The 25,912-nt window shown below is 40.9% G+C and overlaps 3 protein-coding genes across 3 annotated transcripts; 2 read left to right on the top strand and 1 right to left on the bottom strand.

Moving 5' to 3' along the window:
- Positions 1–6,931: 6,931 nt before the first annotated feature.
- Positions 6,932–11,799, top strand: pde12 (phosphodiesterase 12). Its single transcript, XM_079186648.1, has 8 exons — positions 6,932–7,790; positions 8,168–8,595; positions 8,718–8,823; positions 9,123–9,267; positions 9,913–9,991; positions 10,125–10,247; positions 10,391–10,596; positions 11,141–11,799. Exons 1-8 carry the CDS (start codon positions 7,222–7,224, stop codon positions 11,258–11,260), a joined length of 1,776 nt encoding a protein of 591 aa, XP_079042774.1. The 5' UTR covers positions 6,932–7,221; the 3' UTR covers positions 11,261–11,799.
- Positions 11,800–13,261: 1,462 nt separating this feature from the next.
- Positions 13,262–21,629, top strand: gmppb (GDP-mannose pyrophosphorylase B). The gene is made up of 10 exons (XM_079186659.1): positions 13,262–13,349; positions 14,232–14,371; positions 14,474–14,554; positions 15,086–15,134; positions 15,399–15,541; positions 15,872–16,030; positions 16,185–16,263; positions 17,902–18,029; positions 18,122–18,304; positions 18,784–21,629. Exons 2-10 carry the CDS (start codon positions 14,243–14,245, stop codon positions 18,913–18,915), a joined length of 1,083 nt encoding a protein of 360 aa, XP_079042785.1. The 5' UTR covers positions 13,262–13,349; positions 14,232–14,242; the 3' UTR covers positions 18,916–21,629.
- LOC306716088 (E3 ubiquitin-protein ligase TRIM39-like) lies at positions 21,230–24,812 on the bottom strand. The gene is made up of 2 exons (XM_079186653.1): positions 24,728–24,812; positions 21,230–24,506 (listed from the first exon to the last, which is right to left on the bottom strand). The coding sequence occupies exon 2, from the start codon at positions 24,487–24,489 to the stop codon at positions 23,098–23,100; it is 1,392 nt and encodes a 463-aa protein (XP_079042779.1). The 5' UTR covers positions 24,490–24,506; positions 24,728–24,812; the 3' UTR covers positions 21,230–23,097.
- Between the last annotated feature and the right edge of the window lie 1,100 nt (positions 24,813–25,912).

The following is a 25,912-nucleotide window of genomic DNA, read 5'->3' as shown; positions in this document are numbered from 1 at the left end:
CTGTTTGGCTCTGAGCAGTCAGAGGACAGTGGGTTTATCCGATGACGCTAATTTGAGACTGAAATAAAGAGTCAATGTGGCTAAAAAGATGAAAAAATAGCAACAACCTCTGTGTATCTGCAGAGCTGGTGAGAATTATCTGTAGGCTTGTCCCTAAATTACAGCTAAAATAATGAATATTGGACTCAAATGCATACAAATCAGTATCCCAGCATGCAGTTATGTGGCAGCACGTCTGGCTTTCATGCAGGGGTATGTGTGTTCTGTTGGAAACCTGAATTCCCATTTGTATTAACCGTGGCCGTGTTTTAGTTACCTAAGCATGCCACAACCATGTATTTGCCAGAGCCATGATCTTTCCTACAAACCATAATGTCGTAGCAGAAAGCGAGAATTGTACAACGTTGGCATTGGACCTGAAAAAGAAATCTGTCTGCATAATCCAGGCTTTTGCAGAGTCATTCGATATCAGCGTTGTTTAAGGGGAACGGAACCGTCTCTCTGTGTCTGCTGAATGTGTGGAAAGGCAGCTGTTTGTAGATTGTTATTTTTTATAGTGGGCAGCTGCTGATTGTAAAAAGAGGGAGAAGCTGCAAAATCTCCTTTTGGCTGAGAGCCACCGCATCCTTTGTTTGTGTGTGTGTGTGTGTGTGTGTGTGTGTCTGTGTGTGTGTGTGTGTGATTGTATGATGATATAATCAATGCAATCCCACAATCCACAGTCCGGCCCTGACTAAACAAGAGGAGCTAAACCTTTTTTTTGGCTGTAAGTGAGTCGGGAGGATTTGTCTTCTCTATGCCTCTTGTTCTAAACAAAGCACATTTATAATACATTCAGTGTGTGCTGAGACAAATGTTTTATTCTGCATATACTGAGAGGGGGAGCGTGCACGTGGCTCATTCATATCAGACTATTTTGTATTTCATCAGGCTACTTTATTATTACGCTATTGAATTGGTGTGTGGTGTACAGTTCTTATTGTATCTTATTACACAGACTATTGTAACCAAATGGGTACAGAAAGTATTGTTTTGGTTCAAATGTGAGAGTATGAATGAAGTTACCTTTTCTATTGAAGGTGCTGAATTCCATATTCAGAGCGTATCAAACAGAGTGAGGGATTGCCTCCACACGGCTCTCAACATGGCGACGGGGCTGTCACAATAACAGATTGTCATACACGATTATCAAAGCAAAAAAAAATCACGATAAAAATCACGGTGTAGGAAGGTGGAGAGAGAGTCTGTAACCATAAAACTATACAAGAGGATTCAAGAGGTGCTGAGGTGATTTACACAATATCATCACATGTGTATTAACAACACGATATCGATATTTAATTTTGAAATATCATGGTTACCGTCAATACATGACGTCGTATATTGTGACACCCCAGTTTACGGTGCTAACAGTGCTAACAGTGCTAACAGTGCTAAGTGTTTACCTGAGGGTTAACAGGAGGGTGGGCATTATGCTTCTGTGACCACATCATGGGTCTGTTCTTTATGTCAAACCTGAACTGAATATATATATATATATATTTTTTTTAAAACTGATTCTAACATTAAATCTCGGTCAATTATTGTTCTACTACTTTTCTACTTCTGGTGTTTCTCTCTGTAATCTGGGTCAGAGTGGGTCCTCTCAGCACCAGAACATCTCTGTTCCAGACTGAGCACTCTGTCTGGTCTCTTAAACTCTAATCCACCAGGTAGACGACTGGGTCACTAACGAGATGCATTCTGGGTAGTCGAAACCTCACAGGAGCATCTGGTGATCATCCTCCCTCTCTCCTCTGTTTCTAAACTTCGTTATTTATCAGGGCGATTTAACATATTGTCATGATGTTACCTTATATTTTCTGTAATTTTACAAGCAACCATCAATAGTTCTCAACTCTGCTGTATGGTAATCATTTATTTGGCTTTTATGAGGCACTATTCTTTTTCATCTCTTATAACTGGACGTTTGTTTTTGTTTTTGTTTCTTTTCTGTTATTAGACACGTTATTCTCATCTAACAGTGATTATAGTGTATTGCTGTTTATTTAAAGAAGAATCTTTAATCTGAGTTAGACATCTTTATTTATGTTGAAGGTTCTTTTAACATGTCAATATTGTTTATGTTTTCCCATAATAACATATCAACTTATTTGGATTTAGCCATATTTCTTGTCACATTGGCCAACTGTCAAATGATAACGAGTCAGAATTAGATTTAGTTTAATTGTGTGATTGCAAATTTCTTCAAAGAATTGCTAATATACCGCATTTCTTTACAACTGATAAAAATGCCAATAAATACAATCTAGAATATAAAAAATAATATATGAAAACAAATCTTGTTACTTAATTAGAAGAAGTAATGAAAAAAGTGAGAAAGGAAAAGATTATATATATATATTCATATTTATACAATATCTCAGAACTGACAGACATTTAGTGCCAGATATGATCAATTATTAAATATGTGAAAACATAAAGAAATGCTGATCAATGAAAGAGAGAATCAAATCAATTAAAACAGGAAGCTGTGTTAAATTTAAAGTGCATGGGAAAAGTAAAATAAATGATAAACATTTATTCATTTATTGATCTTCCTGCCACTTTTGTTCACAGTGCTGCTGTCTCTCCAGACCATGGTGAGTATCATTTATCTATATCTATATCTATATCTATATCTATCTTTAGAAACATCCCCATGCCTTAAATACAAAATCTAAAAACAAACTATATTGATAATTCATTGTGTTTTGATAATCTACTACCTTCCCATAAACCCCTCTGATGGATTGTTCGGTAGTTGCTCCTTAAGCTAGTTGGGAAATAAATAACAATCATTCGTGTGCATCAATCGAAAACTACCCAAAACAACACCAACAAAGGGAGACTAAAAGAACCCAACAGTCATGTTGCATAATATTCTTTCAGTACTGTCATTTCAGTACTTAATAAATAAAGTATACATTTACCCAACTGCTAAATTAACCTACATTTTTAGAGATAACTACAGAAGCCTTCACAGAAGTAGAAGTACCAGCAAATCAGCAGGAGAGCAGTAAAAATACATCCCCTGCAACGAAATGCATGAGTTCTGGAACGTAAATGTGACTTTGTAAAGTGTATACGTTCATCAAGCGTAACCCTGAATACTCTACGACTGGATGTTGCTCGTCTGGCTGCTTTGGGCCACTAGGAGGAATCCAAAAACGTTATTACTGTAACTGCTGTTGTGGCAACCTAGTGTCTCCAAAATGTAAACTTTTCAGAAAACTACAAACAAAAGTCTTTGTGTTTTGGCCATATATACAGTATATGTATAGTTTTTTAGATATGTTTATTTGCCCAAGGGGGGGGGGGCCATGGCTCACTGGGTAGAGAGGGTCGTCCGGTAAAGGTCGACGGTTCGATCCTTGGCTGCTACGTGTCCTGTGTGTGTCACACAATGTCAGCCCAGTGCTCCCTATATATACTAGGGATGGGTCAAATGCAGAGGACACATTTCCCCACTGCGGGACTAATAAGGGATATAAAATAAAATAAAAAAATATGTGGTTTAGTTCATAAAATGAGAGAATCTATCCTGTTATTGTCTCTCCAGATGAAGAGATGGCACATAGTGATGGAGGGATGTGGACGGAGGAGCGTTTGATGTCTGCAGACGAACCGCTCAGACAACTGCAGGTAAACTCTTTTTTACTTTAATATACAAATAAAATCAGATTGAAATCATGAGCTCTCTGTCAGTCAGCTGTGTTTTTTAATCAACAGTCATGTGTAATAAAATGTGCTTCACATCAAACACAGAAGAACTGTAGATAAAAGAGTATTTTCTCTCTGTTTCTCTCTCCTTCAAGCCTTCTCTTCAGTCTCCAGATGTGTCTCAGAGGAAGATACTTCAGATGCCAGGAGCTGCAGTTCCCTTCCCTCCCCTCAAGGTGGCGCTGTCTTCAGATGATTTACCAGCTAAACACTGTAGAGACACTGATGGCTGAGAAAATACTCCCCGTCCACCAGGTGTTGTCCAGTAATACTGTTGTCCCCGTCCACCAGGTGTTGTCCGATGGGGAGCCGTGCGTCCTGTTCCAGGCCAGGAAGCTGTCTCTCCGCTATGAGAAGCAGAAGCAGCTGGACCTGACAGAGAGAGCCTTTTCTCCTCAGAAACCTGTCGACACCAGCCAGTCTGTCTGCCGCCAGGACAAGGCCACGTACGTACACCTGTCTGTCTGAGTGACCCGACTGTCTACCTGTCTGTCTGACTTACACAAACCTTTAAAAGCATCAGAAAACATAAATGATTTTGTCCGTCTGTCTGTCTGTCTTCACCAGGCTGATCATGAGGTTTGGAGATGTGGAGGATTTGAGAGGCCTGTCCATCAGGTCAGTCATACAACATGTCTGACAATCACGCACAAAAACATAACTTTATATAATGTTCATCGGAACAAATATATGATCAAATGTTATGTAAAAGAGGAGGTCACACTGATAGGACAGATCTAACTTCTTCTTATTGTTACTCACCAAAACACATTTTGTACCTAACAAATGTGTTGACTGCATTTCCTTCCTCATAAAACATATACAAATACATTTATATTATTATTTATATTCATGTTAGCTTTGTTGGTGCAGTGTTGCATTTCTTAGTGCATCACCACCTCCTGTAGATCAGTGGAACAATGCGACACCATTGGCACAAAGAAAAAAAGAGGTCCTACTCATAACAAAACGTCTCACAGCGCTACTAGAGTTAAAAATCTCCACATGCTACCTTTTTAAGGCTTAGAGCTCTACAGCCATGCAAGCAGCTGAAACGTTTACTGTCAAATTTGGACTGAAGGTCTCCTGTCGTGCCTCTGTCATCAGACTGCAGCTGTCCAACACTTTCTACGAGTCTTCGGGTCAGTGGTGGTTCTCGGTGGACAGCGTCTCTCTGCTCTACAACACCTCTGAGGAGGCCGTGTTCAACGCCAGCGACGTCTACGCTCCGGCCTCCTCCTCCTACCACTGCCTCCACGTCAGCAGCCTGCAGCGCTACAGCGCCCTGCTGCTGCCCAGCACCGACCACGCCCGCCGCTGGAGCGTCACCTTCACCAACTTCCAGGTACCTGTCTGTTCCACACAGTTGATTTTCTGTGGAAAAAACTCTGATAAACCCACGTTACACTATACCTGCTCAGCTCCGAACAGCAGACACAGTTAAGAGACTGAACATGGTGGAGCATTTAGCAGATAAAGAGACAAATCCTTCCCTCTGGAGTTGGTCGAGACCAAAAACAGCTATAAAGAGAGTGAATGTTGGACTTGCATTCATTCAATGTTGCTCTGTAACAGCTGGATGTGTAAATAAACAACAAGTTCACCAAATTAAAGATCTGAGAAAATCTGTTATTGCAGGTAACAAAATTGATTGATGCGTGCGGTAGTTTTATTTATTTATTTGCATGGTTATTTGTGCGTCACTTGACACTGACTCAAATAAATGAAACAAATAATCTGCATTGAATGTTTGTTTGGATTTGAACTTTGCTTATGCACCTTGACTCCAGAGAGGATTTGTTTCACTGACGATAAACTTGAATTCTGAACCGTCACACTCAGAATTTTATCTTCAAAATGTCCCTGTCTCCTCGTCAGATCCAGGCGTTCAACGTCTCCTCCGGTACATTTTCTCCTGCGACCGTCTGCGCCACCTTCATGACGCCGGCCATCCTGATGGGCCTCGTCACTTCCCTCATCCTGCTGCTGGTCCTGGCCTACGCCCTGCACATGGTCGTCCACCTGAAACACATCGAGCACGACGACGAACACAAGGCCGACGTCTACTTCCCCCAAAGCCCCGAACAGCCAGAACACTGCTGTCTGGAAAACGACGCTGAGAAAAATATACTAGAGTAGCCAAGCTGATGATTAGAGACTTCAAAAAGAGACACTGATTGATGCGGACAACTGACACCAAACCTCCGGTGGGATGGTACGCTTCAAGCTCAGGATTAGATTTTTTAAATATACACTTCTAGTGTTTTTTTTTTTTTTTTAATTATTCCTTTTAGTGAATTTCTGCATTTGTCTTTATAACAAATTTAATAAAATATAAATAAAAATGCATGTTTTGTTTTATCTATATTTTTTTGTCATAGCAATTTTGTGAACCCACTCTGACAATGAGGTACGAGATAAAATCTCTTACAGCATGGTACACTAAAAGAAAAAGGTTGGTTAGGTTGTAATATGCACCCCGATCTGTTCTCTCTCTTTAAACCTTGTCCTGGTCCTCCTCCTGTGGTCGATGTTGCTTCTTTCAGTTAGTATCTCGCATGATTTTATTCTCAAAGCAAAGGGCTCAAAAGGTCAGCATCTTCTGATGACGACCAACAACAACAACAATGCCTTAGGTAAGGCAATTAGGCCAAAATGAATTCAGTCAAAGGTTACATTGTACAGGATTGAGCATGACGTTAACATGGTTCCATAAACATTCACTCACAAGCTAGAATAAAATAGAAACGGCCTAATAAACTGTGAAAAGAAGCATTATTACACATTAATAATGTTGAGCTCAGCTTCTATTATATATATTGTCTGCATTTATGCATAAGCACATTTATTTAAGAATATCAAGATTAAAAGTGTATTAAAAGTCACATGCACAGTAAGAATAAGAGAAAATAAAGCATGACTACTTATATCATATATGTATGGAATATATGCTACAGAAATAAAAGTTAAAAAAGATGGATGTAGAATCAATGTGTTAAAATTATGTTACGTTGAATAGTATGTCCTGTGGGTGGCAGTAATGTTTCATAGAAGTCAGGCAACTGCTCCACACTCCACTCCAGTGGGTGGCGGTAATGCTCCTCTAAACCGGTCAACCGCCGGTAAACACCAGAGAAGATGTTTCATAGAAGAAGAAGACGACTGGCACTGACTTGATGGGAGTATTTACAGATACCAACTTGTGTGAATATAATAAACTCCACGTTATTTAAAGCAGAGGTTTATTCATTTTGAATTAAATTCTCTGCTTTTCTTCTTCGGGTTAGCATGTTGGCTAATTAGCGTAGCTAACTGTAGAGTAGTTCCACCACCAGGTGACGTCAGAAAGGTGACATATATAAACAGGGAACCACGCGTTTGACCGTTAACGTAGTTTAACGATTGTAGCTAGTGTGGGTTTTTTGCCTTTAGTGTCCTCATCCTGCCGTCGCGAACTTCATGTTGAACCACCTCTCCGCTGCCCTCGCACTGCTCCCTCGCCGCCTCCTGCTCGCCTCCTCACCGAGGACTCTGACCAGCCTCCTCGGCAGGATGGAGATGGACCACACCGCCGCGGTGAGGTGTCTCCCCGGGGAGCCCAAACTCACCATCTCCTTCCGCCTGGACGACGGCAGCCACAAGAACATGCTGCGGGACCAGGACGAGCCGCTGGGCAAGGTCCTGGTCCGGATTTCCAACGGCCTCGCCAAGGGCCAAGGCAAGAAGTCGAAGAAGAAGAGGAACAACAACAAGGGACCGCAGCCGGAGCCCGCCGTGGTGAAGCTGTACCACGAGGGTGAAGAGGTGTCCGACACGGTGCTGAACTCGGAGGCGTGGCAGGACGGATCCGTGCTGCACGTGGGAGACGTGAAGTACTCGATCCGGAGGAACGCTCCCACGTTCGTCACCGCGGAGCTCCCGGTGGCCCTGCTGGCCGGGTTCCCCGTCTGCCCCAACCTGGAGGTCGAGTTTGGGAACCTCCAGGACTGCGAGTTCACGTGGTATAAAGAAAATGCCCCAAACGCAAGGTAAGTAATTACACTGGAAAAACATACAGTGGCGTTTTTATATGTAAAGAAATAAGGTGGGACACCAACCATGAAAGATTGGCCAGGTCATGTACACAAACACATAGAGAGAGAGAAAGAGATGGAAAGAGAGACAGACAGAAAGAAAGAGAGAGAGAGACAGAACTCCACTGAGAGCCACAACGAGGGTGCACAGACAATGCATGTTCGAAACCTTTATAACCCGTCCTCAACCAAGTACCATCTCCACCAAAAAGCAGACATGGAAAAAAAGAACATGTTAAACCCAAATATCCATATAGGCATCTGCCTCAGAAATCCTGTCATGTTTACTGTCACGTTGGAGTCAGTTTGAATTTTTCTCTTTCTTCTCACAGCCCTGAAGCAGCCGAAGAACTTCCACGTCAGGACGGCAGCTGGACCGAGGTAGGATGTGGGAGAGTCCACGTCCCGTCCAATCAGGACATCGGCTTCAGGCTCAAGCTGCACTGCACGCCTAAAGATGGAGGACGCAGTGGCCTGGCCAAGGAGCTGGTCTCTGTGGGGGCCGTAGAAGCCGGACCAGGCGTGTGCACGTTCGACAACCGCCACGCGTACACCGTCAGAGAGGCGGAGTGGCCGGCAGTGAGGGTGGTGACGTACAACATCCTGGCCGACGTCTACGCTCAGACAGAACTCTCCAAGACGGTGCTTTACCCGTACTGCGCGCCCTACGCCCTGCAGCTGGACTACAGGCAGAACCTGATCAAGAAGGAGCTGGCCGGATACAACGCTGACATCGTCTGTCTGCAGGAGGTCGACAAGGGTAATTATGGCGGGAAATGACTAGTTACAAGTTGCTTAAGAAGTTTGTCTCCATATTTTCTGTCATCGGGTGGATTTCCATGTCTGCTCTGTGACTTTCTTCGTGTCCTCCGGACTCTGTAGGGGTGTTTTCGGACAGTCTGACTCCAGCTCTGGATGCCTTCGGCCTGGATGGTGTCTTTAGGATCAAAGAGAAGCAGCATGAAGGACTGGCCACGTTCTACCGCAGGTCAGGTCTGCCAGCAGCCACAGTCTGAAGAAAATGTTGCAGCCACATATGATGCAGATGTGTCTACAGCTGCAGGTTTAAAGTGTTTGTCAGTGTAGAACTTAGCTACTAAACAGCTCCCACTGGTGGAGAATCCACAGTCTGACCGTATAGGTTGGGTAATGTTTGTTCAGAACAAGTTCATTTCACATTGGATATCAAAAGTGTTTATTGTTCTCACAGGATGTATTGTAACCACAGTACTCAGTTGATAATATTTAAGTCAGGTTATAATTATAAACTCATTTTGTCTTGTTTAGGTCAAAGTTTCAGCTGCTGAGCCAGCATGACATCGTGCTGAGCGTGGCTCTGACCTCTGACCCCATCCATTCGACGCTGCTGGAGAGCGTTTCTGCTAACAGCGCTCTGAAGGGCAAGATACTGCAGAGGTCCACCGCCATGCAGGTACTGCTGTTCACCCGCTGTACTAACTCAGAACGACACACATTTTTGCCTTTTTGTGACATTTATTGGGCTAATAAGTTCATAAAAAAAAATGATAACAAAAATAATCAGGGTTTACACATAGACTGTATGTAAGAAGTGTTATTAGCAAGCAAAACTGTTAACATTCATTTTCATGAACTTAAAACACAGTAAAAGGATTTAAGTTATACAACGAAAACACGGACAACTCCCAGACCGGACAAAGTTGTGGTAACGATCTGTCAATCACAAGGTAGCCCCGCCCTAAAGCATACCCTGCTTTATGGTCTGTTTGACTCTAAAGGGACCATCATTTACTAAATGAACATCATGCTGTATTGAAGAAGACTAGAAACTAGAGATTGAGACCATAAACTCATGTTTACAATGTTTACTGAGGTAATAAATCAAGAGAGAAGTAGAGTCATTTTCTCATAGACTTCTATACAACCAGAGGAGTCGCCCCCTGGTGGACATTAGAGAGAATGCAGGTTAAGGCATTCCCGCATTGGCTTCACTTTTGAGACCTGGAGGTAACCGTGTTTACTACACTGGGGACACACTTTGGTCGGCTTTGCGAATCTGCATTGTGACTCTTGTGTTTCCCGACTCGTTTCTCTGCAGGTCAGTGTGCTCGAAGACCTGAAGAAACCAGGCAGGAAGGTCTGCGTGGCCAACACTCACCTGTACTGGCACCCGAAAGGTAGAGCGCCTCATTCCTCTGTGTGAACACAGCTGAGTCACTGACGTCAGAGAGCAGAGGGACGACTTGTACCCTTTAATCTGTGCAAGGACACGTTTATAAACGACTGAATTAATCTCCTTTTCTTTTGAAGGAGGGAATGTTCGTTTGGTCCAGATGGGCGTGGCTCTGCAACACCTGAGTCACGTGATCAACGAGGTCGCACCTGGAGCCCCTCTGCTCTTTTGTGGTGACTTTAACTCCTCCCCGAACTCAGGTAACCCAAACTCAAGCTCACAGCAGCACCAGTCTCCACTTTGTCTTAACTTCAGTTGAGGCTCATATGACACATTGACAATATTCGACTTGATGCATTCTGTGTTTGAGTCATTTTGTTCGTCTTCCTCTTCCTGTCTGCAGGTGTGTTCCAGCTGCTCAGTGAGACGGCGGTTCCGCTGCAGCATGCAGACTGGAGCAGCTCTGGTCCGGAGGAGTCCTGCAGGATGGAGCTGCTCTCTGCTTTTCCCCCTCTGCTGAGCGCCTGCGGCCAGCCGGCCTACACGAACTACGTGGGAGGATTTCACGGCTGCCTGGACTACATCTTCATACAGCCGGACAGCATGCAGGTACTGTCACTGATACTGGTACTGATACTGTCACAGGTACTGGTACTGATACTGGTACTGAACTCAAACTTAAATCAAAGGGCCACTGATGCACCATGGGTACGTGTTTTACGCAGGCAAAAGAGTTCTTCGTCCATGTGATGTTTCTATGGTTCTCTTGATTTATTTAGCAAAAAAATTCATATCTCAACTGCGATATCAGTCAAAATAATTGCAATTAGAATCCTATAATGTCGTTGCAATATCAACATCCACGTATTTGGTCAAAGATATCATGAAATTTGCTTTTCTCCATGTCTTTCAGTCTATTTGGAAGCCAGTTTAGGTTCAATATGCGACTGACACATACAGTGTGTGACGTGGAAACAAGAAGCCTTCAGTGCATTTAATTGCAATTAAACATAATTTGCATATTGATTGATTCGTAGAAAGGAATAATGGATCTAATCACTGAAACAAGAAGCTGACGTGTGTGTCTCTCTGTCTCTCTGTCTGTCTGTGTGTGTGTGTGTGTGTGTGTGTGTGTGTGTGTGTGTCCGTCCAGGTGGAGCAGGTGATCCCTCTGCCCAGCCACCAGGAGGTCACCACCTACGAGGCTCTTCCCAGCGTCGCTCATCCCTCCGATCACATCGCTCTGATCTGTGACCTGCGCTGGAACCCCTGACCTCTGACCTCTAATCTCAAACCACCACCTGAACAAAAGAAAATGGAGAACCGGGTCACCAGTCGCTCCTTCAAACACATCATGACTTTGGCTTTTCTTTAAATTTGAATGAAGTCTCAGCTTAAAAAAACCTGCAGGTTAACTGGAGATCGAGGAAAATTACGATACGACATTGACTGTTGTGATGAAACCCATATTGTATTATTTAAAGTACAATAATTAAGGAAATATAATCACTGATATTCAGTGTTGGGGCTGTTAATGGAAAAAGTGATGAATGGCCAATAGTTCTTTTCCATTTTAAAGTAATAATTGTTTGTGTGGTACTCCTGACAGAAGACTAAGTCGCCGTACTGCATCATTTTAGGTCGATAATTATTGTTGATCACAGATCTTATTAGCTCCTCCTCACCCTCTGAAACAGCTGTTTAAACACATTTTAGTTCACATGGACTTTTATTGGCTCAAATACCCAATGACAAATACAATATTAATATTTTAACACAGGTATTTATTACTATTATTTGGCCAAACAATTTGCTCAGTGGTTCTTTAAGGCTTGAATAAATTGATAAAGTTTGAGTCTACAGCATGAAACTGATTCCTGGCTCATTCTTGAGTGCTCTGTTTTAATTCTTACAATTTATAGTAACATTCAAAGGCAGCACAGGACGAGGTGAACGTCTCTATGAAGGTGGTAACTAACAAGCAAGGTGCTTTAATTCCTTTTGACTGCTTGGGTCAATTTAAAAGCGCCTTGTGGAACATTATATATATTATATATATATATATATATATATATATCTTATAATCCTGTGGAAGAAGAATTAGTTGTAAAGTTAGAGATTACTATAGTTAAAATACACCTTGTAAGTCAAAAACATTTTTCAGTCGTAAGTTGGGAGTTAAATTTGTGATAAGTCAAAATCGAATTTTTATATTTTTATATATATTATATATGTATATATTGTTTTATGTCATGAACAAACCCAACGAATAAATACTGTTTTCATAAAGATATTTAAGTGGATCGAGGTCCAAAAGTAGGTAAACAAGCTGTCAAATGTGAACGCAGTGAGTCCGCCTTCCAGCGCCACGCTGTTTTTCTCTGATTGGCCAGAAGTCGTGGAGAGGCGGGACTGGAGTGTTTAGGACATACCATTACGTCGTGCTTTAGGGGGTGTGATGAAACGTTTAAATAAAGGTTACGGGATAAGTGGGATACTCATGGTGATTTGGCGTATCTTTCGTCAATATACAATAATGAAATAAGAATATAACACGTCTAACGTTGGTTTTGTATAGTTTTGGAAGATTTGCGTTTTTCATTTAAGGCTCCGGTTCATTTACACACCCCCGTGTCAGTGACAGCACCGAGAGGCAGACCATCAAGTTTGCCAGAGTCAGCTAAGCAGACCGGAAACTGGGTGATGTGGCCTTTTAAAGTAAAATCTTAATCACTTCAACTTTTTTAATAAAGATTACAGTTCCAAAGTAATATTTAAATAAAATGTAATAATGTAATAGTTTAGTGTCTATATGGGATAGAAATGAAAACGAAATGATAGCCTCTAAATATCGGAATTCAGGCTTGGATTTGTTGCTGTTATTGTATAAAGATCGGGGACTTTTTCTCAAAGTTACACTTAGTTATTACGTTTTTCTACTTTTTAATAAACTTAACATTGTGTAGAAGCAGTTGATTTCATATCCCCATGTTTTGTTGTCTCTGGGTAATAATAATTGTCTTTAATTGCAATTAGACATTTCTGCTATTTAGAATGTTTTCTTTCTAGCAGTGGGTACCAACTTGAAAATCTTTTGTCCAATCCAAAATAAAAACAGTGCCCCACATTGCAATATGTCTCTCGATTAAGAAATTAGTTCAGAACGACTAACTAAACATAGTGCCTTTATTTTGAAACCGTTGACCGGATGTTTGACTTGTCCCGCTATCTAATTTGATGCTTGATCCGCTCGACAGGAAGCGAAACAAGAGAATCTGGATTTAAACGATCTTACGTGTCATTCCCACAGTTTCAGTCATTCAGAAATCACTTTGGAGACTTTTGCTTTAACAAAAACTCACGTAAGTAGTTTTCACCTTCTATACTCACTGTCACACAGACTGAAGACAGCAGTTGGTTGCTATCTACCTGTTGTTAAACGCTGTTTATCCAGTAATGTATCTAACGTTAGCTCAACTAAGCTAACAGCTGTTAGCTACAATCACAGGAGACTTGAGCACAGTCTGTTTTATCTCTTGGCTCATAAGCTACACAATACTTAGTTTATTCATAAATTATCGTATATATATATATAGAAGCTACAGTAGCTGCTTTAATCTGTGTGCCCTCGTTTTATCTCCTCGTTTGTTTTGTTGATACTTTACTCAAACTAAAAGAACACGAGCCTGACTTCCTTAAAGAATGAATACATTAATGGTTTCTCTCTCTCTCATGGGATCATCGTGTTGATACTTTATGAATGAATCTTTACAACTCTGCTCTGAGAAATAAGCAAATGTTTTTGTTCACCTAACTTTAGTCAGACTACACTTCTTATTTCTTATTTTAGAATGTGTTGCTTTTTTAACTGTAAATGTATTATCTTTTGGGTTTCGGTCTAACAAAAAACATTCAAACATCAGCTTGAGCTCTGAGAAATAGTGATAAACATGTTCATTTCTTTATGAAGTGTTAATTGGTTTTATTAATCAACAATATAGACAGCTGTAGGTTGTTAGGATTTAGTTAAAAGGGAGAATCTGAGTTTCCAACATGCAATATTTATCTTATGACTCAAACAAGAATGCAATCTGACAAGTGTTTAGGTCTTCTCAGTAGCGCCCCTCTGAGGCCCAAATACGAACCTTTTCTTTAATGTTCTGAAGGTTGACAGATCAGAGGAAAAACCTAAATAAATCCCCAGTTTGTGCCTCTCATGTCTCACTATTACATTTGTGTCACAGGTGCCACAAGCATGAAGGCTCTGATCCTGGTCGGGGGTTACGGGACCCGGCTGCGACCGCTCACGCTGAGCGTTCCCAAACCGCTGGTGGAGTTCTGCAACAAACCCATCCTGCTGCACCAGGTGGAGGCACTGGTCAAGGTACGGAGGGGGAGTCCTGTTCATGGGATCCCACTTTTTAAAATCCAACACACCAACTTTGCTGCTGAGGTTGAAGGTCTCTCTCTCTCTTTGTGTGCACAGGCCGGAGTGGACCATGTGATTCTGGCGGTGAGCTACATGTCAGATCTGCTGGAGAGAGAGATGAGAGTCCAGGAGGAGAGAGTACGTACCACAAACTGTTGCTCTGACACACGGTTACAGCTGTGATCGGCAGCAGAAGGGTCACAAATCAGCAAAAACACTCATCCACAGTTTATGTTTATTCTCTGAGATTTGACCTCTGCTGCCACCACATTACATGGAGACAGATGCTTTGACAGACTCCCAAAAAATCTAATCCATGCTGCTTTAATTTAGTGAAAGTGAAGATTAGATAACCGGTTACGTCACCATAAAGCGACGTAATCTCTCCCTCTCCCGTTTTATTTTGAAGGCCAGAAGGAAGCCGTAATGTTACCATGAACACATCTTAACTGTTTTTCATCCATGTGCACAGATTTGTTGGTTTGACATATTTTATAAACCAATTCAATCTTAACTCACAGTTTGCCATAATTTGTAGTTTACTGCTGCAACAATTCATCAATGAATTAGTTAGTTGATCATTAGTGACTTTGATTATTATTGACAGCTTGTTAATGAACATTCTGAGTGTTCTTTGGTGTTCTGAATGTTTCACTGTCTTTTCTTCAGCTTGGGATTCGTATCTCTCTGTCTCACGAGAAGGAGCCTCTGGGAACGGGTGAGTTTCTAGTCACGACAGACAGGAAACTGTCTCACTCTGCACCACAACAACGTACATTTAAAAGGTATCTAGTGGTTGGAATAGTGAGACTATGTAATATAAGGTGGCTAAAAAAAGACAACCAAAAGCTGATGCCAGGCGACCACTTTAAAAAGTTAGTGCTGAGCCCTTTGAAGTGTATTGTAGTTTAAGATCCGTCAGGACTGATCGTTTGATATAATAAATGAACATGTTTGTGTGACTTTGTGTGTTTGTGTGCAGCGGGTCCTCTGGCGTTGGCTCGAGAGCTGCTGAACATCGACAACGAGCCGTTCTTCGTCCTGAACTCGGACGTTATCTGTGATTTTCCGTTCAAAGATCTGCTGCAGTTTCACCACAACCACGGCAAAGAGGGAACCATCGTGGTGAGTTTATTTATTTATTTATTTGGGGTCATTTTCGCCTTCATTTGACAGTTAACAGTGAAGTCTCTCACAATAAGTTTTCATTTATTTTGTCTTAAGTTGAAACTTTGGATCAATGTTTTACTGCCATCTAGTGGAGTATTCCTGTACTGAAGAGAAAACATTTAGATTCAAGGATAAGATTTGGATGCAACATTTCAGCACATTTTAATAAAACTTAAGATTGATTTTAGTTTTGGGTCAGTTTTCATGTTTTTGTTTTAAATTCTGTTTTAGTTTCTGCTCTAGTTTCACTATTCTTAAGAGAATAATGTTAATGTGTGTATGAAGGTGACGCGGGTGGAGGAGCCCTCTAAATACGGCGTGGTGGTGTTTGAGGCGGACAGCGGCAGAATACACCGCTTTGTTGAGAAACCGCAGGTCTTCGTCTCCAACAAGATCAACGCCGGCATTTACATCTTCAATCCCAGCATGCTCAGCAGGATCCAGGTGACTCTCACACACACTCACTCACTCACTCACTCACTCTCACTCTCTCAAACTTTTGTGAAGTAACGAGTAAATGTGTGAAGTTTCACCATCTTTAGAGAATACTTTGGTGTTGATGCGCTGTACTGGCATTTAATTGTGTGTGTTTGTGCAGCTGAGGCCAACATCCATAGAGAAAGAGATATTTCCTGTCATGGCAGAGGAGGGACATCTGTACACCATGGAGCTACAAGGTAACAATACTACTACTACCTGCAGTACTACAACACAAATACACACATTTATTTTGTTCATGGCTGCAACTAACAAACATTTTAATTATTGGTTCATCAGTTAATTAGTTTTTTAAAATAGATTAATTGATTCATTTGTAAAATGTCAGAAAGCTGGATCAGTGACAATGGGGCGGATCTATTCAATTATATTTTTATACACCGTATACATTATATTCTGGAATTTTAATTTTAAAAGTTTTGACAAATTTGTTAAGTTAACACTTGAATTGTAATTTTTGTCAATTTAGAAGATTTCTTACCTCGTTCCTGGTGTTCAATTTATTATTTTAATGATAAATTACAATTTATTTAAATTTACATCTATGTATTTATTTGTTTTACAAAGTTAGTAAAGTAACGTTAAACTCCAGCCTGACGTTGTGCTACACATAAAGCAATGATCCCAGTCTGCTCCACACAGCTCATTGATTAAACGCTGATGTGGGATCAGCGCTCATTGGCTGTACGGATTAAACAAACAGCGTATTAACTGGTGACTTTTAGAGGTGATGGAAGGCAGATTCTGTTACCTTTGGATGGATCCGGGCTAAATGTCCCCCCCCCCCCCCCGTTTCCAGTCTTTATGCTAAGCTAATTTAGCCAGCTGCTGGCGATAATCTGATGTTTAGCGAACGAACATGAAACTGGTCAAACACCTCAACTAACTTTGGCAAGAAAGCAAATAAGGGTTTTATTGTTTTTACCCTGTTCCCTTTAATGTAAGCCAGAAACATTTGCCGTACTTTTGCTTGGGACGTTATTGTCTTTTCCTTTATTGCTCTATTGTCATCGTGTTCCCAGGATTATATTTTATAATAATAATAAATATAATAATTGTGGTAATAAAACCACAATGTTAACGTGATGAATATTTTGTGGGAAGTTGACCTGTGTGCTCGCTCTGGTCTCACAGCTCACAGCTCTACCAGACGTAAGTGTTTCTTCTTCACACCCGAACTCGCGTAGTTCTGGAGTTTGTAGAGAAGCACCGATGCTAAACAAAAACACACTGAAACCCGATTAGGACCGTTTATTCGATCTTTACCCCCCAGCAGGCTGGACTCTGTCGTGTTCAGATGGAGGTAATAGTAAATCAGTAGAGGGAATCTGGACTCGGTGCTTCTCTAGATCCTCGTCCCTCTCGAGGAGCGATCAGCTGAAGCAGTGGAAACATCTAGAAACATCTAGAACCCCCTAGTGTAGTTTGAGCTCAGTGTTTACAGTTTAATTTTTTTTATTACATTTTACTAAGTACAGCCTGAGGATTTAGATTGAGTGTCTGGGGCAGCTGTTTACTTTCAGTTTCTTCTCAAGAGAGATCATTGCATTTCAAAGCAGATGTGAGCAGGAAACACAATGAAAACTAGTACGTATGTAGAATATTACTAGATAGTAAATGAATAAACTCCACTACGGTCCATTTAAAGACGTTTATAACTGCTTTGTCGTCAGCGGAGGTCAGTTCATGACGAGCTTGTGCTTCAGCATCTCAAGGAAGCTTCTGCTTTTGTGTCCTTGTTTCCTCGATAACCAGCTTCTCTCACTGTCTCTGTATGCTGTTTGTTTGTTTGTTTGTTTGTTTTTATTTGTCTGCAGGGTTCTGGATGGACATCGGACAGCCTAAAGACTTCCTGACGGGGATGTGTATGTACCTTCAGTCGCTGCGACAACACGCCCCCGAGAGGCTGCACACGGGGCCCGGATTCCTCGGCAACGTTCTGGTGGTGAGTCCAGCTCGTTGGCGTGGTGGCGTTTCTATGTAGAAATACAAACCGTGCCCGATGATAACCCTCCTTCCTCGCTTCTCCCTCTGCAGGACCCGACGGCGAAGATCGGGGAGAACTGCACCATCGGCCCGAACGTCACCATCGGTGCCGGCGTGGTCGTGGAGGACGGCGTGAGGATCAAACGCTGCACGGTGCTGAAGGGAGCGCGGGTTCGATCGCACTCCTGGCTGGAGAGCTGCATCGTGGGCTGGAGCTCCTCTGTGGGCCAGTGGGTGAGTGAAGAGAACAGAGGGCGTCAACCTCCGGTTCCGAAAAGTGAAACTAATGCTGAAGGGCCTTAAACCTGCATTATCTCTAATGGCCACCAGGGGGCGACTCCTCTGGTTGTATAGAAGTCTATGAGAAGATGACTACTTCGCTCTTGATTTATTACCTCAGTAAACATTGTAAACATGAGTTTATGGTCTCAATCTCTAGTTTCAAGTCTTCTTCAATACAGCATGATGTTCATTTAGTAAATGATGGTCCATTTAGAGGTAGAGTATGCTTTAGGGCGGGGCTACTGTGATTGACAGGTTGCTACCACTAGCAGAGCCGTATACATTGTCTCTACGTCACTCCTACGCAGTCCAAATATGGTCACTTCCGTTCACTGGTTGCTTTGTTCTCGCCTCATATTGGGTGTGTACTGTAGATACCTTTTCATGATTGCTGTGATGATGATGATCTTTGGGTCAATCTGTGTCTTCAGGTCCGCATGGAGAACGTGACGGTGCTGGGGGAGGATGTGATCGTGAACGACGAGCTTTACCTGAACGGTGCCAACGTGTTGCCTCACAAATCCATCAACGAGTCGGTCCAAGAGCCACGAATCATCATGTAGTAGCGGACAGAGGAGAAAAAACCCCAACGCCTTTTTATACAGACTCCACTAAATACCCAAACTGTGCCAGAAGAGAGAGAGAGAGAGAGAGATTAACAGACGAGTGGAGAAGAAGGGGGAAAAAAAGAGAACAAGAGAAGGTTTTGTTCTTCTTTTTTTTAAAGTTAATTTGGACTCGTTTTTAGCTCTGCTGAGCTGCACCAATCCGTCACAAAGAAACAATGGCGTAAGCAAAAAAAGCTGTCAAAAAGCAGCCCGGCCCGTCAGGAAGGTTTATATTTGTTTAAACTTCTGTCAGAGCTGCAGGTAAAAACATCGAACGCTAAAGTCCTGAACGTGGTGGATGATAAATATCTCGTGTGAACACTATTTCAATAGAGGCGAAGTCCCGCCCCTTTCCGGTTGACCACCATGGGACCTTATTTCGGGGAAAAACCTGTACGATAGTCAACGATGAGAGACTTATAATTATTTGATTACTTTAGAATTGTGCCATGATGTTTGTCAATTTAAAAAGATATTTTTGGACATCAAGAAAGTTTCATTTTGTCGTAAAACTATTGACGTGTCCCAGGATGTACTAACACAAACAACGGGTCACACTCGTCCTTTCGCTTCCCCGGCTCATAAAGAGGTGACATTATAAGATAGCTTAGCTAGCTAGCCAGTCAAGGTAACGGCTGTGTTAGTGACGTACGTTGAGCGGGACGAGAGATGTAGTTCACTGATCGGTTTCACGCAAAACTAAATAATACCACAACAAAATAAGGTCCCATGTGGGGCACCGGAAGGGGCGGGGCTTAGCCTCTCTATAGGGCTGGTGTGGGCTGGGTGTCTGTCGGGTGGTGGAGGGATTAATATGAAGCCTGTTCAGCGGGCGATACAGAGCAATATGAACACTGCTGTTATGATTCACTATGTATTTACATTTCCTGCACAGCTACAGAAAACAGGCACTGAAGGATCGTAGTGTTGCAGAGACTGGAATCATGACTGACACTGAGATTTCTGATCTGACATGTTCAACTAAATGCAGTATAAGTTATAGCTAGTAAAAGGTTAAAGTTTCATTAGTTAATTGATCATTCTTTGGCCTGTTGGGGGGGCAGCAGAACGAGCTGTAAACAATCTAACATTTTATCACGTGGTTTAACAAAGAGTTGATTATTATCTGATTTGAGTTGTTTGTGTCCACTAGATGAATGTAATTTGATCGGTTTCTATATAAAGATATTGATTAGTGCGGCGTTAATGAGTTGTAGAGCAGGTGTCTTGGTGAACTTGACAGGTTTGTCGTTTCTGTTCTTTTGATCTGTTCTTCTGCGCTTCAATGCCGAGCTTGTTACTGCTCTTTAAAAAGTGAACAAAATGTAGCAAACCTTTTTAATATCCAACTGCAGATGATCAAGTATATTTACAGATGTTTCCGTCAGGATGCAGCTGGGATATTCTACTTTATGTTTAAGTGTTTCTTTAAGAGTACCTTAACACCCCCTGAAGATCTTTTTGCTGACCTCCAGCGGTTTAACTCGTCACTTCGCTGCAATGATGTACAGGTGTACTCTGGGACACTGTGACATCACTAGTGGGTGGGGCTACAGGTGCTACAGAAGTGAAACGAGCGAGAAACTTTCCACTAGAGAACAAAACACTGATTTTCAGACAGTTTGTCATGACACGAGGTGAATTTATTTTTTCTGTTTCATTCTTACATTATATTACATTACCTCAATATCTCTAAGAAGTTTGATGAATCGCAATCTTTAAATTGCTGAATACTCATTCATTACACACCAGGAAACTAAATCATTGGGATGAAAGATGCAAAAGACAACTTTGCTGCTCTTAGATCTTCATCACAAGTGCAAAAAATGTAAAGTTTGTCCCAAAGGTGGCGCTCGAGTGAAGTTGATGGTTGTCCCCTAAATCTGTATGGTGACCATTCTAGGACATTTCAGACTCGGCTCATCTTTCATCAGTCTAATCTGACAGTTAGCTACAGCTAGCATGTTTACATGCAATAATTGGATGTTAACATGCTAATGTTATGATTTAGCATGCTAACATCTTCCACCACAAAGACCCAAGAGTTAAATTCCTGAACCTCGTGCTTCCTCTTTTGTGGTCAAAGCTCATCATTGAAAGGAGATAAACATGCAAATATTTAGCATGTTGGCGAACCATTTTAGCATTCATCTCAAGCTGAAGTTGAGACTCTTTACTTCTGAGAACTGAAATGTTGGACACGGGGGAACTTTTGTTAGTGACGCTGGATGAAAAGTCAGTAGGATTCAACTCTTTTTGGGGGCCGTGAATTTCCCAATTTTCATGTCTATCCATCCGATAGTTAGACTGTCAGACTTTTTTAGATTTATAAATATTAACGAACATAGAGGGAAGAGTCCGTCTGTCTTTCAGGCTGATTTCACTCAACACTCAAATGAAGGGAATAGATGAAGCTTCTAGAACTGTGTGAAAAACAAGACATTTTAACGTTCAACAAGACGCCTGATAGTAAAATAAATTGTCAAACTTCTACAGTTGAAGGTTTCTGAAACTCGTCACTGAAGGCGTCCATGTTTTTGTCACCTCAGCAGCTGATCAACGGTATTAATGGTACATGTTAAGACTTTGACTGTGTCTGAATGAATGAAGTCAATTCTTTTAATGAAGTCTTTTTTTTTTTAAAAAGAGAATATAATGTAATGACCACATTCACATGTCGCCTCATCTCTTCTTTTGTCTTGTCTTGAAGTGTCACTTCCCTCCAATGCACACATTAAGATCAGTTTACTGGTTATGATCAGATCAGCCTGTGAAAACAGCTGTGTGATGTCGTCTCTGATGATGTCATAGGGGAAATCTCAGTTTGAGGTTGATGGAGACTACAAACGTAGAACAGTCTGTGATTCAAACTTTACCAACTGTTTACCAGCCACAAAGGGGATAAATGAAAGATAAGAGTAATGCAATTTTTTTTTCTGTAGTTTGTTTTTTTCTTAGAGAAACAACAGTTGATCTTTATTTTGGAGGAGAAATGGTTCACATAAAATAAATATAATTGAAGTGAATTCTATCCTCTTCTCTCTGTGATGTTGATATAAAGCTTAAATATGAAACCTTTCTTATATTGAATATGAAGCGTAGTCACTTGTTATTTCCAAATTGGACAATAAGGTCTGATCATCTGAAAACGTTTGAGATAAAACTAAATATGATAAAATATTTACTTATAAGATGTGATCAAACAGCCTAAAATGATTCTTAATGACTTCTCATCTCCTAGCAACAAACTGTAAACAGATATGATTATAGGATGTTTTTTCCCCTTTATATTATAACTTAATTCCTGAAATATTAAAGACTTATTTTATTATAACTACTTTTAAAATATAACTATATATATATATATATATATATATATATATATATATATATATATATAACACTTTAGTCTGAAACCATTTTGACTTTAATGTTTATTAGTTTTTAAATCACACGTCTGTGGCAACATTCCCCAGAAAAATCCCAAGCAGTGAACGATACAAAACACCTGTAATTACTGCGCATCACCACAGGTGTCACCAAAGGGAACAAAACTGATCTTCTAGATTTGAACTTTTAGCTCAAAATCAAGAATGAATCTAAAGTCTCCACAAGTTCAAAATAATTAATAACTAATAACACAATCATTGAGAGTGAAGACTTAAATTGTAACTATAAAAGCAAAATAATAATAAATCAACTTGCCCAAAAAATAAGCCGAAGAATATATGATTCCTTACAATGAGTCATACCCCAAGAAAGACGATAAAAGTGAACAATACATTGGAGATAATGTTTGTTTGTATTATGTATATACGTACATAATTACATATGTTAATATATATCAATATCAGCAGTAAATATTCAGTATTTGCTAATTAATTTGAAGTATTTTTATATTTATCAGTAGATTTTCTGATATAATTAAAGCTCAGATTGTCACAAAAATATGGTTCTTATGTTCCAGAACACTGACACTCCTCTTTTGATTCATATAATCAGATATTTGCCCGAAATCAAAAACCAGAGGAAACAAGGAAAACAAAACTCCAAATTGCATTAAATATTTTTCTGTTTCACTCCAAGAACTTGATTAGTATCACTGATGTGTCACATGATGGTATTTCTGAGCATTTCTTACCACAAGCTTGTTGATACAGAGACCTTCATTGGTAATATCTTCAGTGGGAGTTCATTCAAGGTGCCAATGTATGGAAACAGTCTGTCAGTGAATCTGTGTGTGAAGGTGTGTATGCGTGTGTTAGTATCAGGATCAGAGAATGACAGTTTTCCTTTGTCAAAGTCCAGATGAACTCTGATCCTCTGGAGCTTCTTCTTCACTGAAAGAACTTTTTTTGGGAGCGGTGGGGAGACTGCTACGTACTTTCCATCATGGAGACATATTTCCCAGTATCCAGTAGAGATTTTTTCTTTCCTTTGAACAGACTCATTTATCACACCTAGGCACCAATATGTATCATTTCTAACCTTACAATCCCAGCTGTGAGTCCCGGAGTTAAAACCCTCAGAGCCCCAAACAACGGGATACTGATCAAACCTCTCTGGGTTTTCAGGAAGCTTCTGTTTCTCTCCTCGTCTCACACTGGTCAGATCTTCAGACACGATGAGTGCTGGTTCAGCAGTGTTTGGATCCAGAATCACAGGAGTGTAGGAGACCATCTCCTTCATCTTGTTCCAGATGTTGAAGGCCAGGTTGCCCAGGTGTTTGGCCTCGTCTATCAGAGCTCCTGAGAGCAGCTGTGGATCCTCCAGCAGGGGGCGCTGCTGGACTCTTTCCACTGCAGCCTTGTAGTTGTTCAGGAATGAGACGTCTTCAGCTCTCAGCTCGTCCTCTGTGGCTCTGACTGTGTCTGAAAGAGCTGCTATCTCTCTGCTCAGAGCCTCCATCTTCTCCTTCATCATCTGACTCTTCTGCTCCTCTTCCTCCATCAGAGCAGAGATCCTGGCCTCCTCTTCCTCCTCTAGAAACTGGTGAAGCTTCTTAAACTGCTCCTTAATCTTCCTCTCTGTGTGTCGGGCCTGGACCTTCATGTGTTCTGCTGTTTGATCACAGTTTCCTTTAACTTGTTTAAAAAGCTTCAGTTTCTCCTTTAAGGGCTTCAGAGATTTCTTGATCTTTTCTTTGAGATCTTGTGCCGCTTCATCGATGGGTCTGAATCTGTGGTTGTTGTGTGTTTTTGAATCTCTGCAGACGAGACACACTGGCTGCTGATGGTCCAGACAGAAGAGTCTGAGTTTCTCAGAGTGCAGACTGCAGAGAGTCTCTGAAGATCTCTGATCTCTCTCCAGTCTGAAGGCCTCACACAGGTTCTTTAAAGCCAAGTTACAAGGAGGATCACTCTTTGATGATCTTCTCTTACAAACTGGACACTCTTGTATTCGTTTCTCTCTCCACCAGTTCTTCAGACAGACTTTACAGAAGCTGTGGCTACACGACAGAACAACAGGATCTTTAAAGATTTCAATGCAAACAGGACAACAGTGATCCTCTTCTGATCGTGAAGCCATTTTGTCTCCGAGTGAAGCTGAAAACAGAACACACAGAAATAAGTTTTACTTTCACTTTGACACGTGGCTCCACTAAATCTCCTGCCTCCAGCATATATATATGTGTGTGTGTGTGTGTGTGTGTGTGTGTGTGTGTGTGTGTGTGTGTGTGTGTGTGTGTGTGTGTGTGTGTGTGTGTGTGAAATCAGCAGCAGATTACAGTAGCAGTATTTCAGTCTCACAGCAATCTCAGTGTTACCTGTGTTCGCAGTATTTCCTCCTTTCTGTGACTTTTCTCCGTCGAGTTTGATCTGCTGATCAAAGTTGAACACACTGGGCTGCGCTCAACGTTTGGCTCCGCCCACGATGAGTGCCGCTCTTCCCGTTAGACTTTATTTAACTCTACCCTCTGGTGGCGGAAGCATTACAGCACATTGAAACGTCAACACTGCATGAGCCACTAAATTATGAGCGCTGCAGCCTAGACAATATATTATACCAATACAATTTGAATATAATTAGTGCCTGCATATAAATAAATAAGGATGCAACTGCTCATTGACCTGTTAGCTGAATTAAATTCCATTATACAAATAACTGCTTTCTACATAACTGCTTTCTACAGTTATACCACCTCCAGTAAAGAGGTCATAGACTCAGGTGACTTCTACTTCATCTTTACTTCACAACACATTGGAACACATTAACAAATGAATCACAACAAACAAAAACAAAGGTTCAACTCCAGATATTTAGTTTCACTGCTGCTCCTCAAAAGAAGCAAAATTTAAAATGTTTTAATGTCGACTGCCTCCATAGAGAGAAACTCATCAGTTTGTAACTGGAATGAGAACATGAATGGTTCTAAGAGGGACACTGACTACGTTTACATCCACTCTCACATCACACTATTATTCTGAATATGACAATATTCAGAATTTGATATGGTTCATGTAAACGTCATATTCAGTTTGGATATTCTGAATTAGGCTTTATTCCAAATGGACCAGTTTCTGATTAAGACGTGTGGGATATGCCGATGATATTCAGGTTTTAGGAGCATTCTCTGGACATGTGTACAGCTAATTCTGAATATGCGTCAATGTTTTTTTTACGGCATTTTGCCTTCTTTAAATATTGCAACTTGTTTCTCTGAACGTTAAAACTTTAATTTTAAAATATAATGACTTCAATGTAAAGACATGATTACTTTTTATTGTATTTTTAAAGATATTACGATATTGCACAAAATTTCTGAACACATTTTAGTCTGAAACCATTTCTACTTTAATCTTTATTAGTTTTTGAATCATAAATCAAATTAGTTCAAAACGATCAGAACATAATCAGTAATATACAGTTTACATTTACATTGTTGTTATTAGAGTAATATACAAAATGTTCATTTGAATAAATGTTAAATCTATCTATCTCCATATGATGT

Source organism: Pholis gunnellus (assembly GCF_910591455.1).
Source record: "Pholis gunnellus genome assembly, chromosome: 3".
Taxonomy (NCBI): Eukaryota; Metazoa; Chordata; class Actinopteri; order Perciformes; family Pholidae; genus Pholis; species Pholis gunnellus.
The sequence above is the reverse complement of the archived record's forward strand: the minus strand, read 5'-3'. Positions and strand labels throughout refer to the sequence as shown.